The sequence below is a fragment of the Diadema antillarum genome, unplaced genomic scaffold (genome assembly GCF_040938485.1).
Source record: "Diadema antillarum isolate AM-2024a unplaced genomic scaffold, OU_Dant_1.0 scf00000182, whole genome shotgun sequence".
In the NCBI taxonomy this organism is placed as follows: Eukaryota; Metazoa; Echinodermata; class Echinoidea; order Diadematoida; family Diadematidae; genus Diadema; species Diadema antillarum.
Genome location: NW_027271071.1, coordinates 1,069,276 through 1,087,596, shown reverse-complemented (window position 1 = coordinate 1,087,596; position 18,321 = coordinate 1,069,276). Strand labels below are relative to the sequence as shown.

At 39.4% G+C, this 18,321-nt stretch overlaps 1 protein-coding gene across 1 annotated transcript in view; it reads left to right on the top strand.

Moving 5' to 3' along the window:
• Nucleotides 1–240: 240 nt before the first annotated feature.
• LOC139723185 (RNA cytosine-C(5)-methyltransferase NSUN2-like) overlaps nucleotides 241–18,321 on the top strand; it is a 34,677-nt gene continuing 16,596 nt past the window's right edge. The window contains exons 1-13 of the mRNA XM_071634442.1: nucleotides 241–389; nucleotides 4,442–4,531; nucleotides 5,225–5,319; nucleotides 6,601–6,705; nucleotides 7,181–7,286; nucleotides 7,613–7,769; nucleotides 8,724–8,919; nucleotides 10,296–10,370; nucleotides 12,850–12,980; nucleotides 13,579–13,652; nucleotides 14,758–14,897; nucleotides 16,336–16,445; nucleotides 16,804–16,939. Of these exons, the coding sequence (XP_071490543.1) occupies nucleotides 345–389; nucleotides 4,442–4,531; nucleotides 5,225–5,319; nucleotides 6,601–6,705; nucleotides 7,181–7,286; nucleotides 7,613–7,769; nucleotides 8,724–8,919; nucleotides 10,296–10,370; nucleotides 12,850–12,980; nucleotides 13,579–13,652; nucleotides 14,758–14,897; nucleotides 16,336–16,445; nucleotides 16,804–16,939 (1,460 nt within the window). The 5' untranslated portion in view covers nucleotides 241–344. The remainder of the gene's footprint in view (nucleotides 390–4,441; nucleotides 4,532–5,224; nucleotides 5,320–6,600; nucleotides 6,706–7,180; nucleotides 7,287–7,612; nucleotides 7,770–8,723; nucleotides 8,920–10,295; nucleotides 10,371–12,849; nucleotides 12,981–13,578; nucleotides 13,653–14,757; nucleotides 14,898–16,335; nucleotides 16,446–16,803; nucleotides 16,940–18,321) is intronic.

Here is an 18,321-nt window from a genome sequence, read left to right as displayed (position 1 = left end):
TAAGCCGATGTTGTGAAGAAAAAGAGGAAAGAGACCTCATGACCGCACCAGTATTAGAATAATACATAATTGGATTGATACGGGATCAGCAAAACAAGTTAAACACTAAAGAATGGCATGCTCTTATTTATTATCGTTTAGTAACCTTTATCTTGTACTCAATATTTTTGCAGTGAAATCTGACGACACGACCGATTGAAACGACTGTTCGATGAAGTCTAATGTTGCACCACATGCGACTTTTATTTCATGTGCGAGGATCTCCTCTTCTGAGTTCGTCTGTTTTCAAGAAGAGCGTGAATTGGCGGTCAAAACAGTCTTGGACATCAATTACTAAGGCAGAAATGGGGAAACGGCGAAGATATAATAAGAAGCAACAGAATAAGAATGTAAGACAATGTATGAACTCTTTAAAAAATATCGCCAGGTCGTGCTGGCAGCGCATATGTTCAGTCCTATATATTGGAATTTGTGTACGCTAGTGATACTCTAGTCCTTGACATTGCCGTTTCGTGGTGGCAGTAAACTGCATAGAATTGGTGTGCGTGTTTTTTGTTCCCGTTGAGTCGAATAAAGGTTGTTTATTATATAGCATGTTGTTATTCTTTAATTATAGTTGCGGCAGGGCAACACTTTTATACCAATAATTATTGGCTTGCCAGTGCCCTAGCAAAAGCATTCCAGCAAGCGCAGCTGCTGCGCTTTCATTGCAGTTCAATATTTGTTGGCAATGTCATTCAATGACAAATGTCAATGAGCCAGATTAAAAGTACAAACAAAAATTTACTTGAATTTTGTCATAAGTAGCCGAAGTCGGTTTATCACCGACGATATTGTAACATGTTATTTTCTTCAAAAGTTGTCTTATTTCATTCTTTTGCACCATTGATCATTTAAAAGTTATGGAGAAGAATTGTGTGGTTGCTGTTGTGTGACATTTCATGACTTCAGCTTGGTGCTGCAAACTTAGATTGTAAATTAAATGTATAGACAAGCCTCGTGCAAAGGGATCTTAAAAAAAGAGGAATGCAATAAATAACGAGTGAATGGATTAAAAATGGGCCCCCAAATGAAATTTAAAATATATACGTCACCCAATCTTGCCTTAAAAGTTTTATTTCAACAGTTGGGGTGTTTGTTGGTAGGTACTAGAAGACCCCATTCTGCCATTGTCCTTGGAAGGAATATTTGTAACATTCCTTCTTTGTGTAATAAAGGATTTTTAAGGTGTGCTGACTTTTGGCCATTTTAACAAAGCTTGACTTGATAGGGGTAACCATACTGTGACACAGTGAAAAAAAAAATGCAACCGCTTTCTGTACTCTCAATTACAATTTAAACAATGCAATGAACCACTTTGCTTTGCTTTGCAAAACAACAACAACAATAGGAACAAAAACTAGACCAAAATATGAAGTTTCAGATTAATATACAACTCAATACAATACAATACAATACAATTAAATGCAAATACTGTTTTTCCCCATGAGGCTCAGAATACTTACGAAATAAAAGAAATTGAAACAGTTAATAACAGAATGCAGAATAGTAAATAAAAATTACCTTTGAATGCCGCACTATGGCCTGAATTCACGAGGGTGGTACAATCTTGTCCATGGTTTAAACCATGGACAAAGACTATGGGGCGCCAAATGTCGCATGGAATATTTTGTTAATTAGTCATTTCATCAACGAAATGATTATTTGGTGACAAAATGACAATATTTCTGAATGAAATGGTCATTTTGACGAAATGACTGTTTTCATAAGGAAATATTCCATGCGACACTTGGCGCTCTATGGTCTTTGTCCATGGTTTAAACCATGGACAAGATTGTACCACCTTCGTGAATTCGGACCAATGGGTCATTGTATGTACACATTTTTTAGTTACTCATATGCATCACATAAACATATACCAGTGCAGAGCTGGAGATTGGATTTCAAAGAATAATATGTTTTCAGATTAGGAGCAGCCAAATGATCAAGAGAATATTGCTCCACAGCTTTGATGCAATAACCATGAAGTTCCTGTCACCAGCCATATTTTGAATTGAAGGTTGTGCTTTGAGGATCTTGGATTTCTGATCCTAGTCTTGTGGGACTTGCATTACTTTTACTGAATTTGTATAAATGTACATATGTGTACTTGTCTATTCCTTCAAATCTATGATGGATTCCTGGGATCTGAGATGTACTTGTGTGAGATTGTTGTTTCAGAATCAAGCATTGTCAACGTTACCTTCTCTGACTGCTCAGATGTACAGCTATATCGGGTGTTCAATGGCTTTCATTTACCATAGTTATCTGGTTCCTCTGTTACGAGAAAACCAGGCAGTCTGCCAGAAACTATTTTGCTGAAACTATATATACAATATATTCCGTGGTATTAATTTTAACACTTTGACCTCAAACACAAAGGAGAGATATATATCTCTTTCTCTCCCTCCCTCTCTCTCTCTCTCTCTTTAGAGAGATAGGGAGAGAGAGAAGTAAAAATGATCAAGTAACACTGGCGTAGCCAGGGGGGGGGGGGGCGATGGGGGCAGTCCCCCCCCCCCCCCCCCCCCCCTAAGATTTGGACCGGGGATTTGGGAGGCGGAAAAAAAAAATGCGTGTATACTGTATGCATGCACATGAAGCGGGTCTCCTTTGCAACCTTTCATCAAATAAGATTTTTTTTTGAATATTTCACTCAAAGTGTGCACCAGATCGTTGAATTTCAATTCAAAATATGCAAAATATCTCATGCTTAGGAAACCCTCCCCCTCTGTGCCTCTTTCCCTAGCTAAGTACACTTTTTAGATTTACAAAAAATTATGAATAATTCTGAGTGCACAAGACTTATCACTTATATTCCGAAAACTCAAGGTTCCCTCATGTATAAGGGGAATTTCCCCTTTTAATCGACCCTTTCCTCAGCCCCCCCCCCCCCCCCCATCAGTTTTTTTTTTTTTTTTGGTGATTTCCCAAATGTTGATTCCATCAAATATGCGTATACGAGATATCTCAATTTCAACCTTAAAAAGGCAAAAGCTCCACCGGAAGGGAAGGGTGGAGATCTCGTCCCCCCCCCCCCCCCCCCCGCCATGCATAGAAGTAGACTGTGGCTATACCCAGATCGCTTTATTTCAATTCTAAAAACGCAAAAGCTCCACGAGCGGGAGGGGGAATCCTCCTTCCCCTAAGCTCTACCTCACTAGACTTTATACATACACACAGATGGTGCACATTCGGAATAAGAGCTAAATTCCGTGATTTTAACACTTCGATGAAAAAGTATTGCACCAAAAATTTGCACCAGATCGCTGAATTTTAGGTCTGAAAACGCAAAATCACCTTCGTGTGGCAGGGGATATGCCCCTGTACACCCTCGTGTGCATGCTTTTTCTGTTTGATTGCTGAACAGACAGCGTTCATGATATTCAGTGTAAGAATTAATACAAGAAGATTAGTGTATTTAAATTATACCATTTTATAGGCAAATTGTTCAATAATAATCTACACTAAAATATACTGCAACCTTAAACAAGTGGGACTGTTTCAACTCGTTAAAACACGCAAAAACATGCATCAAATTGCACCATTTGCAACATCAAAATGCAAAAAGTTCTCACCGTGGGAGGGGGGACACCCCCCTCCCACACCCTCCCCTCCCCCCTCGCTCGCTCCACTCGCTCGGGTTCAGTGGCGTTCATGATATTCAGTGAAAAGAATTAATACAAGAAGTGTATCTAAATTATACCCTTTTATAGGCAAATTGTTCAATAATAATCTACATCAAAATAAACTGCTACCATAAACAAGTGGGACTGCTTCACGTCGATAAAACGCGCAAGAACATGCATCAAATTGCACCATTTACAACATCAAAATGCAAAAAGTTCTTACCGTGGGAGGGGGGACACCCCCTCCCACACCCCCCCCCCCCCTCGCTCGCTCCGCTCGCTCGGGTTCAGTCGCGTTCATGATATTCAGTGAAAAGAATTAATACAAGAAGTGTATCTAAATTATACCCTTTTATAGGCAAATTGTTCAATAATAATCTACATCAAAATAAACTGCTACCATAAACAAGTGGGACTGTTTCACGTCGATAAAACGCGCAAAAACATGCATCAAATTACACCATTTACAACATCAAAATGCAAAAAGTTCTTACCGTAGGAGGGGGGACACCCCCCCTCCCACACCCTCCCCCCCCCCCCCCCCCTCGCTCGCTCCACTTGCTCAAGCTCGGTCGCTTCGCTCCCTCGCGGACTAACCGCCCCCCCTAAAATGAAATCCTGGCTACGCCGTTGTCAAGTAAAACTTATTGAAGATGTAATTAAGGAAAATCAAGATTACTGGCAAGATATGTGTGGGTCAAACAGTATTTATCCCAGTATCTGGTTTGTTCTCTTTTGTTATGTTTCTGTTAATTTTGTCTTTTAACTGTTAGGAGTGGAAACAAAGCAAAACATCTGGGGACCATCAAGGGGGCTACACAGAAGTCAAGATGGAGAATCCAGCATTTGAAGGTTACTACAAGGTAAGATAAGAGTGACAGCCTGACTGGGAATGCCTCACAGGGCTTGGGATGAATGCACTATTGGTCTCAATTTTTATTTCTGTGATTCGCCTAATTGGCCAATCAAGCCACTGAAGACTGGCTAGGAGATTTTATCAGAAAGTAATTTAGAAGACTGATTTTTGTAGACATATATCACCAAGTACTGAACTCTTCTGATCAAACCAAAACACTATTTGCAGTGTATGTGGATCATAACAACTAACCATTGTTTTCTCTTTTTGTAAAAAAAACAAAACAAAAACAAAACAAAAACAAAACACATAAAGAGAAATTATACTGATAGTTGAGACTTGATTGTGTTATTAACAAAGTTGTTGAAATCTTAGCAAATGCATATTAAGTAGTCCAATACACATTGTCACTGGACCTATTAATGCATTCTTTTGAAGGATGTGATTCTGAACAAACAAATAAAGCAACAAACAATAATTTCACTTGTAAATGACTATGTGATGAGAATATGCTGCTCAAGGTACTCTTCACCTGATCAAGCTTTTACAAAGTCAGTTTAATATTAATTTGCTTGTCTGCTGAACATCTATTCCTACACAGGCTTCAGTCCACCATTATCATAATGCTCCATTTTTTTGTGCTTTTATTTCATTTATTTATATATTTTGAATGTGTATTTTTGTATCTCCCAAACTCCAGGAGCAAAAGTTGGTTAAGGAGGAAGAGTGGAATGACTTCATGAGCATCCTCAAGACCAACCTCCCATCTGTCTTCCGGATCACCGGCTTCCGAGGGTGAGAAATTTGTTCCTTTTTTGATGGTGTGGTGTTCTGGTTTGCAAGCATGTTCAGTCATGCCTGGCATTTTTCTAGCTTACTTGACGTGTGCTTGCTTCTCCATCACATTGGCAGAGTGGAATAGCAGATTCAGGAGTGAATGAAATTATCGAGGGAATATTTGTAAGGAAATTCTTTGATTTCTCATGAAACTCCCAAATTTATTTCAAAGTTTTGCGTGTGTACACCCAGATATTTATGATTTAGTATTCTAACTGCTAAACTTTAGCTAAAAACTAAATGGCATTATGGTGTGTATAGTAAAGTGATGTATTATCTGGATTAAAGGACTTCAACAATGTTGAGTTTTCTCCTCTTTTAGGAACAGTTCTAAATTTCATTGTGCAACTGATCATGTTTCATTAGACTAAAAACAGTCACAACATACAAACCAATTTCTCACTAGGTTTTTCATGACATAGTACAAACATTTGTTGAAATTTCTTCTTCTCTTTGATGTTTTCAGAAATCTTTCAGTCACTGACAATATTATGTTTTCCTGTGCTGTTTGAAAGTTTGCATGGTGGTGTACTGTAAATGAATAAGAGAGGTTTGCAACAACACCATGTTTCCTGTTCTCCTCTCCTTTCTGAATCTGTGATATCAGAAAAGTGTAAGGCAAAATCGTTTGCCAGTAACTAAATGTAATCCTGTACTTCACTTACTAGTGGAAAATAGGAACCAATGAAATATCAAATATCAAGTCAAGAACTTACAGTTCATGATGTAAATGTTTCATATATCTATGATTTTATTTTCATATTTTTGCAAGACAATCTATATCTGAACTCTCCTGTTGAGTGTACTTTGACTCTTATGAGAACCTTCTGATGTACATGAGGGGAGTTGCAGTAACCCCATTACTTATAGGAACCAGGTGTTGCCACTTATCAACCCTGCAAGGAATTGCATTGTTAAGGAAGTAATGAGTGAGATGTAGTCTAACCAATATGACAAGTTCCACATTCCTACTGTTTGATGTAAGTGCAGGGCCCTGTTTCATAAAGCTGTTCGTAAAGTTACGAACATCTTGCGAGCGACTGGTGATCAGTTCTTGTGCTGAATTATGGAAATTCTAATAAGTATAGCACATCAGAACTGATCACCAGTCGCTCGTAAGTTGTTCGTAACTTTACGAACAGCTTTATGAAACAGGGCCCTGGTCCTTTTTTCTGTCATGCATTTTCTTCCTTTTTTTTTCTTTTTTGCTGATTGTTTCTTTATTCATTTTTCATACAGACAGTCCAACCAAGTACTGAGATACCTGAAAAGTGAGTGCTTCAGTGAGCTGCTCAACTCCACTTCAGAGGAAGCCCTGGAGACGAGACCTTTCCCAATCCCATGGTGAGTGATACAGTGATGCTCCTACTTTTTCCTTAGCCACATATATGCATCTTTTCTGCCACATCGTTTACTGTTTGATCGACATAAGGAACATCCCTTCAGATGCTATTCAAGTTCCCCGCTCTAGTGTATAGCTAACCAGTACATCACATGTCCAATAAATCTGAACTTGGAAAGCCCTCTCAGACTGTTCCAAGACATACAGTGTACATAATACATTTTGTAAACTTAATGATAGTAAGTGAATAGTTGATTATTTCGACAGTGTTAAAAAAAGAAACAAAAAAACCAACCAGCAAGATAATTTTAATGCTTCTTGAAGTATGAAGCTTCTCATGATGCACCAGTGTTGAAAGGCAGCAAGAATTAGATTGACCCGTTCCCTACGGGCACTTGGTGGCCTGTGTATTAAGTCTGTGGGGATTTCAAAATTCAGTATTGAATGGGTTAACTGACTGTGGTCTGCTTCTTACAGGTATCCAAATGATTTGGCATGGCAGCTGAATCTGACACGGAAGAACATCCGCAAGCTCCCCGCCCTGGAGAAACTTCACCTCTTCCTCATCTCGGAGACAGAGAGTGTGAGTAGAAGGCAATGGTTTATTGTGTGAATACCGGTGCAACCTTGTGCTACATCCGCATGTTTCACGTAATCAGTAATTTAACTTTTCCATGTTTCACCAAATTAACACCAGTATAGAAGTGCAGCTCCAAAGTACTTTCTTGGAGGAATTTCACTGAAAGCAACATTCTCATATTCTATTATGAAACTATGGACTTTAACCTTTCACACATTAGAACAATTGAAAAAAAAAAATCAAACAACAACAACAACTGATTTTGTGTGTATGCCGGTTTGGTAGTCATTTGTGATGTTTTTAATTATTATCTTCCTCCATTGCTACAGGGCAATATCAGTCGTCAGGAAATTGTCAGTATGATCCCACCTCTGCTGATGCAGGTTAAGCCCCACCACCGAGTGCTGGATATGTGTGCGGCACCTGGCTCAAAGACGGCACAGCTCATCGAGATGGTACATGCTGAGCAGACGCTTGGATGGCCAGGTATGGAAGTAAATAAGGGGAAGTGGCAATGAATAAATGAATAAATAAATAAATCCATACGGAATGGAGACTTTCCATTTTATGCCTTTTCTAGATATGTTGAATTCCATTTACTTTAATTATGCTTAGGAATATGTGACCTGCCACAACAAAAGGATCTGAAAGTCGCTGACGAGTCTGTGCAAGTCATCTTCTTGCCTTCTCATCTTTAATAAGGCACATTGTCGACTTAATACAAGTCGCCTTCTCGCCCCCCGTCTGGAACAAGGCACTTTGGCGACTTTTGTACAAGTCGCCTGTTCACCTTCTCATCTTAAACAAGGCGCTTTGGTGACTTTGTAGAAGTCGCCGTCTCACCCTGTTGTTTTAAGCAAGGTGCCTTGGCAATTTGCAAAATTCGCCGTGTCGCCTTTTTGGCTGAAACAAGGTGCCTTCACGCCTTGTTGTCTTAAACATAGCGCCTTGGCGACTTTTGTACCAGTCGTCTTCCCATTCTCTTGTTTTAATCAAAGTGCCTTTGCAACTTTGTAGAAGTTGCCTTTTTTGCTTCTTGTCTAAACAAGGCGCCTTGGTGATTTGTAAAAATTGCCTAGTTGCCTTTTTGGCTAAAACAAGGCGCCTTGGCAAGTTAAACAGCTTGCCTTGATGCTGCATGTACAATCTTCTGTATTTATGTGACATTTTCCAAAGACATGTGGCAATCAGTATAGAGTGAAGTGATGTATGTTTACTTGATCAAGCTGCAGTATTAAACTGTACCATTTTCCTGACAATGATGTATTCAAAGAGGTCAGAGATAATTTGCTCACAGTTACAGCCACATTTCACCAGTCAAGGAACAATCCAAGAAGCCAAATCTGGCTACATTTGGAAAGTCAATATGGTCGTATGTGTTAACATTCTTTTGCAATAGGCATTATTTTCATATTACTGTGCTTTGTCACCCACTTCCAGAGGGTTTCGTCATTGGCAACGATGATGACAATCGACGTTGCTACATCATGGTCCACCAGGCCAAGCGTCTGAACAGTCCCTGTTGCATGGTGGTCAACCATGATGCATCCGTGTTTCCACGGCTGCGTGTCCCCAGCCCAGACGGGCAGCTGGTGAATCTGGAGTATGATAGAATCCTGTGTGACGTTCCGTGTGGGTGAGTGGAGTTCTCTCCTTTTGCCACTTTGGAAATTATTGAGCATCTCGTTAAACCTCTTTGACATAACCATCCCTGCCTTTCCCTGAAAGACTGATACTTGGTTTTTAGAAAGCATTTGTAAGGTTTTATGGTGAATTGTATTCTCCCTCATATTAAGTCTGCTGAATGCTATAGTTCTTACTTTGTCATATGTGACCCGATATAACAAAAGGATCCGAAAGTCGGGGGAGGACAGTTTTCTGAAAATGGCATGATATTATTCCTGTACTCTTCTAGTTTAATTTCATGGACAGCACAACTCATAAAAGTACTCGGTTGCAGACATATCGATGATTTTATCAGTGTATGTCAAGTGGTTGAGGAAATCAGAGTTTCGAGAAAAACGCCTTCAAAGTTGTCCTTCCGACGCTATCATGATCATGGGGAGGCAATACAGTTTTCACCGCTTGACAATAGAAGCACGCACCTAGCGACCTCTGCCATGTTCAGTCAAGCTTAGCGAAAGCGGTCTCCGCATGACCAATCGGTAATCAGGATGCCACGCCCTGACCAGTAAGATCTCTCCCTTGTTGCTAGGGGCGGAGTCTAGCTGCGGCGCTAAATCCAAATCTTCGGACACATTTCTCTTACATTGAAAGTCGGAAAATCATGGCCCAGAAAACACTGATTTTTTGCCTTTCCTTTGATCATTTAGTTTCGAAATTTTGGCAGATGATGGACAAAACATTAGACTACAAAATTATACCAAAAAGAGAAATCTGATTGTTTTGACCAATTTAGATGATGTGACTTCAAACTCAATTTTCTCGGCTCGGCCGTCAGCGACTTTAGGATCCTTTTGTTGTAGCGGGTCACATATATTCTTTTACATACTGGCACTAAAGTTGATATTTGTCAGTGACTTGAGCTCTCTAGATTTACACTCTGACCTCCAAACAAAACTTCTGAAGCAATAAAAACAAACATACCTATGGAAAGAAAAAGTTCTACAAATTTTTCTCTATTATATATGGCTGGGTTATTGGTACTTCTTCCTGTTTGTTTCCTGGAGAAGAGTTCAGAGAAATCAATCAGTTCTAACAGTATGTTTCGGTTGCAGTATCTGGTGTTATGTCTGTATTAAAGTGCAAGCATTGTCATTATTTTTTTTATTTTTTTTTATGCTGCTGGGTTACACCACTAAGCAAAATAGTTTGTCAAAAAAAGCAACAAATGAATGCTCAGTTTCTATTAGGAGGTCTTTACTGAGAAGAAAGGATAATAGAAGCAGGCACATAGCTGTCTTGTTTCTTAATAACTTCATGATTTTTTAAGGGAATGTATGTTTATCCATTTGTTGTTTGTTTGTTTATTTGATTGTTTTTGTGTCACAGTGGTGATGGTACACTGAGGAAGAACTATGCCATATGGAAGAAGTGGACTCCGCTGAGTGGCTTCAACCTACATCCGTAAGCAACCGTCACCGACCAAATTGACATGATATTCTCCCTTTTGTAAAACAATGACAAAGCAAACATTGGAGGTGGAGGAAAGCATACAAAGGGGAAGCTTTTGTGGAGGGTCTTTCATGATGGTGAAAAGTTGTATGTGAGAATACTTTTAATGACCTGTAATCTTCCAAAGAATAACTTTCCATACTTGCAGTGTCTTCAAGGAAAGTTCACCTCACAGAGGAAGATGTTTAGAATGCAGCAACTAATCTGTGATTATTTCAAGAGAGTACTAGAAATGCTTGGGGAAAAAAAAATGAACCATTCCTCTGCTAGTAGATCAACTAGCACTGCATACCGTTTGCATCTAAGACAAGTATATTATGACCCATTAAAGTGGCATTTCATTTGATTGCCTAATTGAAAAAAAAAAAGATGTTAAAAGAAAAAATCACATGCAGCTTGCATAACAATTCAAATATATGCAATGCAGTCTTTTGCAACTCAGTAGCCAAAAGGCCTCAGGTCCCTTTATTGTATTGTTATTTGCAAGGACAAGGAAGAAGTGTGATGCAATTTTGATACTCTGCACTTATGAGAACAAATTGAATATTGTAAAGTGAACATAGTTCTTCCATCAAATCTTGGGCTCTCGTGAGGAAAGAAGAATGTCTATAAAAAATGGGAAGTACCTGACATGTCTTGTTAGTTCAAGGAAATCTGTGAAATGGGTAATACCTGACATGTCTTGTTAGTTGAAGGAAATCTGTGAAATGGGTAATACCTGACATGTCTTGTTAGTTGAAGGAAATCTGTGAAATGGGTAATACCTGACATGTCTTGTTAGTTGAAGGAAATCTGTGAAATGGGTAATACCTGACATGTCTTGTTAGTTGAAGGAAATCTGTGAAATGGGTAATACCTGACATGTCTTGTTAGTTGAAGGAAATCTTTGAAATGGGTAATACCTGACATGTCTTGGTAGTTGAAGGAAATCTGTGAAATTCTTTGATGCAGACAGCTAGTATGAAGTTGCCATCAAATAATGTGAATAGTACTTAGTGACAATAAATGCTAAAAGTATTTTGTGTGCAGTGCATGCCCAGATAGAATTTACCTCCCCACCCCACCCCACCCCCCCCCCCCCCCACACACACACATGTATATACCACATTACATACACATGTATATATAATTACACAAAGGAAAGACGGGTACATGTAGGACAAAAGTGGTATATTTTAACAATAGCTCCTGTTTGAAAGATGGGCTGATCAGCAATCTTCTCCTGATTATCACAAATGCTATATTCTACACTGCTGCTGTCAACTTTTCTGCACAAGATGTCAATAGTACTGTATATGCCATATATTTAGCAAGTCTAATTTTTTTTTTTTTTTTGGGGGGGGGGGGGGGGGGGGCGAATCTGCACTTCTTGACAATTTCTTGAGTGATTAAATTCACGATCGTGGAACACAGTAATGAACAAAGAAAATTAATGTATATGTGACCCTGCACCTCAAAACAAACAAAAAGTCGCCAGACATGAATTTTTAGTTAGGACCATATTCTAAAAGAGCAGACTTTAAGCTTTAAAATGATGTATAACTCAAATCAAATGGACTCTCCTAACCTATCTAAATATTGGAAAGAAAGTACAAACTCAGGAAAAGTGTGAACTGAGAAAAGAGGCTCTGAAGTACAGTGTCTATTCAAGCGCTGAATCTTTACCAAACCGTGCTGGCTGTGCGATGAATGGGACAAAAACAGGAAGTAAACCACCAGAGTAACAACAATAAAGGGATTATCAGATTAAACTGAAATTAAGCATGCCTCATTAACACATTCTGTCCATAATTAATGCCAACTTTCAAAGCAGTAGCACTATCCTTTCAAAAGTTATTAGAGTTGAAAGTGAAGAGTGTGGACAAGGTTTTTCAGAAATGAAAAACGGATTCTAAAGACACACCTAATCACACTTTTCTACCAAAAATGTTCGAGATAAACTGCTAAAAAAACACACTTTCCTGTCCGTTTTATTATACCAAATTTTAGCATAATGTAAAAGAAGACCCGCTCTTTCAGAAAATATGAAAAAGTCAAGTTCGGCTAGGTTGACCCATTTCACTTATTTTCAGTCCTCACGCAAAATCAGTGTGTGCGACTTTATGTTCGTTTTGAGGTGCACGGTAACATATAGTGTCTATGTGTATTCATTCACATACATGTCAGGATCAGGTTGATATTTTCATATGTTTTTACATTTGTGAATGGCACCCGACTTGTGAAATTTACAAAAAAATAAAAACCTCGCGAAATATATGGTGTATACAGTAGTTTGCAGGAGTGCTCCGGAAAGGAATAGTGGATGAATCACACTCGCTGTGAGTGCAGCCAAGGGTCAACTCAATTGTAAACTATGTAAACACAGAAAGTTTATCCTTCACACCTGAGAGATGTAACCATCCATTCTTATTCTGCTCTTGACATCTCCCAGGCTGCAGCGGAGGATTCTCCTTCGAGGGACCGAGCTCCTGGCTGTTGGTGGCAGGCTGGTCTACTCAACCTGCTCCTTCAATCCTATTGAGAACGAGGCTGTTGTTGCTGATGTCCTTAGGCAAAGTCAAGGTATGGTGAATGCAAAAAAAAAAAAAAAAAAGGAAAAGAAAAAAAAAAAAGACAAAACTATTTAGAAATGGTGCTAATCATTTGAAGGCAGTCAAAGTGTGATCAACCTGACCGGCTTTAAATCATTTCTGAAATCATTGACACATCAAAGAGATTTTACTGTGTTTGCAGCAGTATCAGCCATCGACTGCCATTTAGCATAGGTATTTAGTTGAAACCTTATTGAGTGTTGGTATGTCTGCTCTCTGCATATTTTTTGCCCCCCCCCCCAACACACACATAAAGGGGGAAAATCATATTTTGTATGCTTGTCTGTTGACATCATACATTATGTTCATCACCGTGTATTCCAACATTCATTTGCAATTAAGGGGCAATAACAATTAGTAGTTTCATCTGTTCAAGCATATTGATTTCTTCTGTCTGAATATGTTTCTCCCCTCTGTCTGTTTCTCTGCCTGTCTGTCTGTCTGTCTGTCCGTCTTTCTCTCACTCTGCCTTTCGTTTCCCCTCTAATTCTCTTCTTCTCTCCCTTCCTTTCTCCCCCCCCCCCCCCCCCCCCCCCCTGCCCATCTCTCTGTCTTTCCCCATACCCCAGGTGCTGTTGAGCTAGTGGATGTATCAGATGAGCTACCTGGTCTGAAGCGGATACAGGGTATGCTGACTTGGAAGGTTAGTATGAATGTTTCCTCTTGTCAGGTGTGATGAAAGGGTTGGGAATCTCAAGGTCGTGAAAACAGTCTCCTGCTGCTCAGACAAACATCGTCAAATGATGAATGAATTCCAAAGATTGGACACCCTCTTCACATGTGATATGTAGCCCGGCTGAAACAGAGGCTCACATGGGTTTGGTGTATTTGTTAATCATATGCATGCTGTCGCACACATTATTTTGTGTACTGTTATCGAAGAATGTAGTGCAGTTATGAACTGATTCACTTTTTTGGTTGTGATCTCATGAAGTCTTGCTACATTTTGCGCCATTCATCAAATTTGTGTATGGATCGAGATATGTAGCACATTGAGCATGAAGCGCAGCATTGTATATATTGCACAACATTATGAAAATCCGAGAGTGAGCTGCATCTCCACAAACACCCCGAAAGTTAAACCTGTTCATAACTTGCCTTATGAAATGATTCTATGAAGTATGTTTCATTTACCTTATTTTATGGTTAAATACCTGTCAGCTACATGTAGAACTTGCTTGTGAAAAAGCAGAATGTAAGAAGAAATGCCCCAAACCAACTGGTATTGAACACAAATTTGTTTACAGTAAATAGGTGATCAAGCACGCACTTGTAACTGACTGCATTGCTTAAGTATGCAATGGTGATAATTGTGATGTCATTTTAATGGCGTGATTACAGCAAAAGTTACAGTCATGCCCATATCTCTGAGCAGTCGTTAGTACTGGTCATTAGTACACGATGTCATGATAAAAACTAATGCCCTCTGGGCATTTTGGGCAAAAATTTGGTTACGTGATTGCTCTCAACCATTCATTTGATTAGGATCCATATAATCATTTTATTTTATTACCCATTTTAATTGACCTTACATGATTCACTTGGTACATAACCTTAATTAATTGAAGTTAGCATGTCAGAAACAAATAAAGTATGTATACTGCTGAGATTGTTAGCTATTCATAATCATACTTGATTAAATACATCAAATTTGATACTACTTCACGCCGTTCATAGTGTTTCCATTGTGAGTTGTTATGTTTTTTTCTGTCACCAAATGACATGTTTCCCTGTAATTTGACCTTCAGGTCATAGATGACAAAGGTCAAATCTTCACCTCCATGGAGGATGTGGCGGAAAGGGAAGAGAAGGACAAGAGGAGGCGCTACAAGCCCTCCTTCTGGCCCCCATCAGAGGAGGAGGCGCAGGCTCTGAATCTACAAAGATGGTAAGCTTGTTTTTGTTTTCTTTACTCCAGCACAGACCTTAGTGTCACTTCTCTGCATTTAAAAAATAATACAAGCAATAATTACCAAGAAATGGTGCTATATATGTGTGTTTTAGAGCAGAAATGAATTTAGAGTAGCAATGCTTCTGCACCACACATTCAAGGGCATTACTATAAACAGGGCTGAACACTAATCCATTTTTTCTACTGGTCTGACCTGTCTGTCAGACCAGTAGGTACCCAGTTTTTCATGCTTTACTTGTCCATTCCTGAAAAAAGTTACTGGTCCGACAGTGATTTTTACTGGTCAGGGACTGTTGAACTAGTGCCACCGTGCTGCCTTGCCATAAACTAACAGGTATCCAGGCTCAGCCCCATCCCTTCTTTGCCTATACCTGTAGCAAAATAACTACTCCTAAATTGATTTTGATGCAGATTGGATTCATATGTAAAGCATATAATGGCATTTTGTACATGAAGATGGCATTTCATACGTGAAGAAATTGTGTGCACCATGGTGTGTTGTTACAAGTCTTTCAGTGATGTTTTAGGCAACGCCCATCAGTAGTGGTTGCCCAGAGAAAGGATGCAGAGGTTGTAGAGTTTGGAAAGGATGATACATATCCTCTCAAACACTCTGATGTGTATTCCTTATATCGTAAAAAGATACACAGTAGGACCTCGATTATCCGGCCACGTTCGGACAAGCAGGTGTCCAGATAATCAATTTAGCTGGTTAAGAAAGATATGCTCAAATACAGCACTTTCTAGCATTCATGCTTGGGGTATACACATATTATTACCAATTCACTAATATCATGATTATCTACATGGCATTGTCATGTTTCATACTTCAGAAATTGATACAGAAATAAAACCAAATACAAGTAAGCTATCCATCCATGTTTGTTTGTTTGATTGATATTGAGAAAAAATGAGATCAATATTGTGACTTGTCGAATACTGCCACTGCATTGTACTGTAACCACTGCTGTGCTCTCAGTGCCAGTGACAAGCACGCATCAGTCATTGTCATATTGTCTCACGACCTGACTTAAAAGTTGCAGTCTGCTGCGATGATTGGAATATGTCTTGTTGTGTATTCCCGCAATAATTATTGAATGTGTGTTTGTTTTGAGTGAAATTTGGCACTGAAAATACATGAAAACATGAAAAATATGTCAGCCAGTCGACGTCCGCATAACAAAGAATCCGGATAATCAATGGCCGGATAATCGAGGTCCTACTGCACATGCTAAAAATGTATGTTGTTGCTGGAACACTGTCAGACTACATTTCCTTTTTATGAACATTTCATTGAGAGCACCTTGAGCACCCTCTCTGAGTGGATGTGTTGCACATATTCTGAGTGTCTGCATAACTGCTGTATCATTATTATTGCTATATACAAACTGTATGCCCCCATTTCTTGATGCAGTGTGAGGATACTGCCACACCATCAAGACACGGGCGGTTTCTTCGTTGCAGTCCTGCGCAAGACAAAACCTCTACCCTGGATGAAGCAGGATAAAAGCGCAGCTCAAGGAGGTATGTCAAACTTATTTCAAACTTTACGCTGCCCAGTGGAAAGGTCCGAATGAAACATGACCTGTTTAACCCGTTGAGGACGAGTCCCGAGTATACTCGGGCAGGGATCTATGGGAAATGCGTGTTGTAGCAAAATCAGTCTGTCCTCAATGGGTTAAGTGGCTAATTTTCCTCATGTCTGAAATGTATTCATCAACTTCTTGATCGGGATTTTCCTCTCCTGAAATAAAATTAGCAGGTCATGATGAAGTCCAAGTTCCAAAGACTAAGCTCATGTTGACGGCTCATGCAATATTTGCAACTTTTAGCTGAATATGCTATCAAAAAATAAAGCAGTGTTTCTGTCTCTTGCTGTCAGTTACAGAGGAGAAGAAACCCGATGCGGATATGAGAGATGACTCAAATGAGACAGCAGAGAAGGCCAGTCAGGGTGAGGATGCGGTTGCCGTAGCGGCAAAAGCTTCAGCAGGAGATGCCAGTAAATCAGCACCAGAGTGAGTTTGAAATCACTGCCAATGCTTTACTGTTAGCTAGTGGAGACCAAGGCTAAAAAAGAAATTGAGTGAAAGACACACCATATATGTACTGCTCAAGTACCAGGTAATTTATCAATGTTTTCATGGATTAATTACTGTTTTTAGAAAAAGTGTTATTACTGGAGGAAAGCGCGGAAAGTACATGTAGAATTGAAAAGAATTTGGTCAACCAAAGCCATTATTTCTAGAGTTTGTGGGGCTGATGGTGATTTTTGGAAGAGAGATGTATTATAGTTCAGACTTGTAAATCTACATGCCAACATGACCATGGTGAGAGTTATTTACTGAGAAAGGGTTATGTGGTTATTAAAGAACAAACAATCAAAGGATGATAGACAGGGGTACAGCACAATAACCTTTTAAATGCAATCATAATGTTTATTCCATGGATGTAGGTGACTAGTAAAATGGTGTAGTGCTCATGACTCTTGTGTGTTGCAGCAAAAACAAACATATGTGACCGGCGACAACGGTTTCAGGCAAAAGTCGGGAATTTTGAAAATTCATTTTTTCACTGAATCACATTGCCCATTTCCTAAGCTTTGCATTGATATAAAACACTTGTATTCTTCGGCACCATAAGTGGGCATAGAAAGAGAAATAAAATGCACTTTTTTAGTTGTTAGCCTGACAAAATTGCGAGAAAACAGGCTTTGAAGATTCACCTCTTTCTCAAAGACAATGTCCGAGCGGCGATGCGAGGGGAGAATCACCCATCCGTACGATGGTGCCAATCGATGTTAAGCCCCGCCTCTAGCAACCACATCGCCTTCTGATTGGCTCACTGAGACAGTCAACTTTCCCGGGCACCTTCCTCGGAGTTCAGCGTATGGAGCCGAAAAACAATGCGTTTCGCTCGGGTTTGTTTACCAGTACGTCTTTCAAGATGGCGAATACGATAATTGCACGTATGGCGTACATGTACATGACGTGTATGGTTCACGCATTACGCAATGACATCCACACGCCATGACTGTGTACATATGTAACAGGAGCGGTGGCGAATCCACACATTTACAAATCGTGTTTTCATTGTGGTTGATTTGTCTTTATAATTGGCGACCCTTTGGAAAGCAGAATTGCTAGTGCTGGCAAGAGTCACGCTTAAATTAAAACAAACAAACACGACTCGTTAGTTTGGTGCGATTTTGACGTGTAGTATTTGAATATAATTGGTCACATGTGACTGCTCCTTTCCTCTTATCTACCTTCCATTGAGTCAGTCTGCTGTCATAATCCTTACTACATGTACAAGTAGACAAATTTGGGAATATTTAGTTTTCTTTTCACACGATTATGTCATGCTACACGATTTTTGTTTCACTTCCGTTGTCGAACAT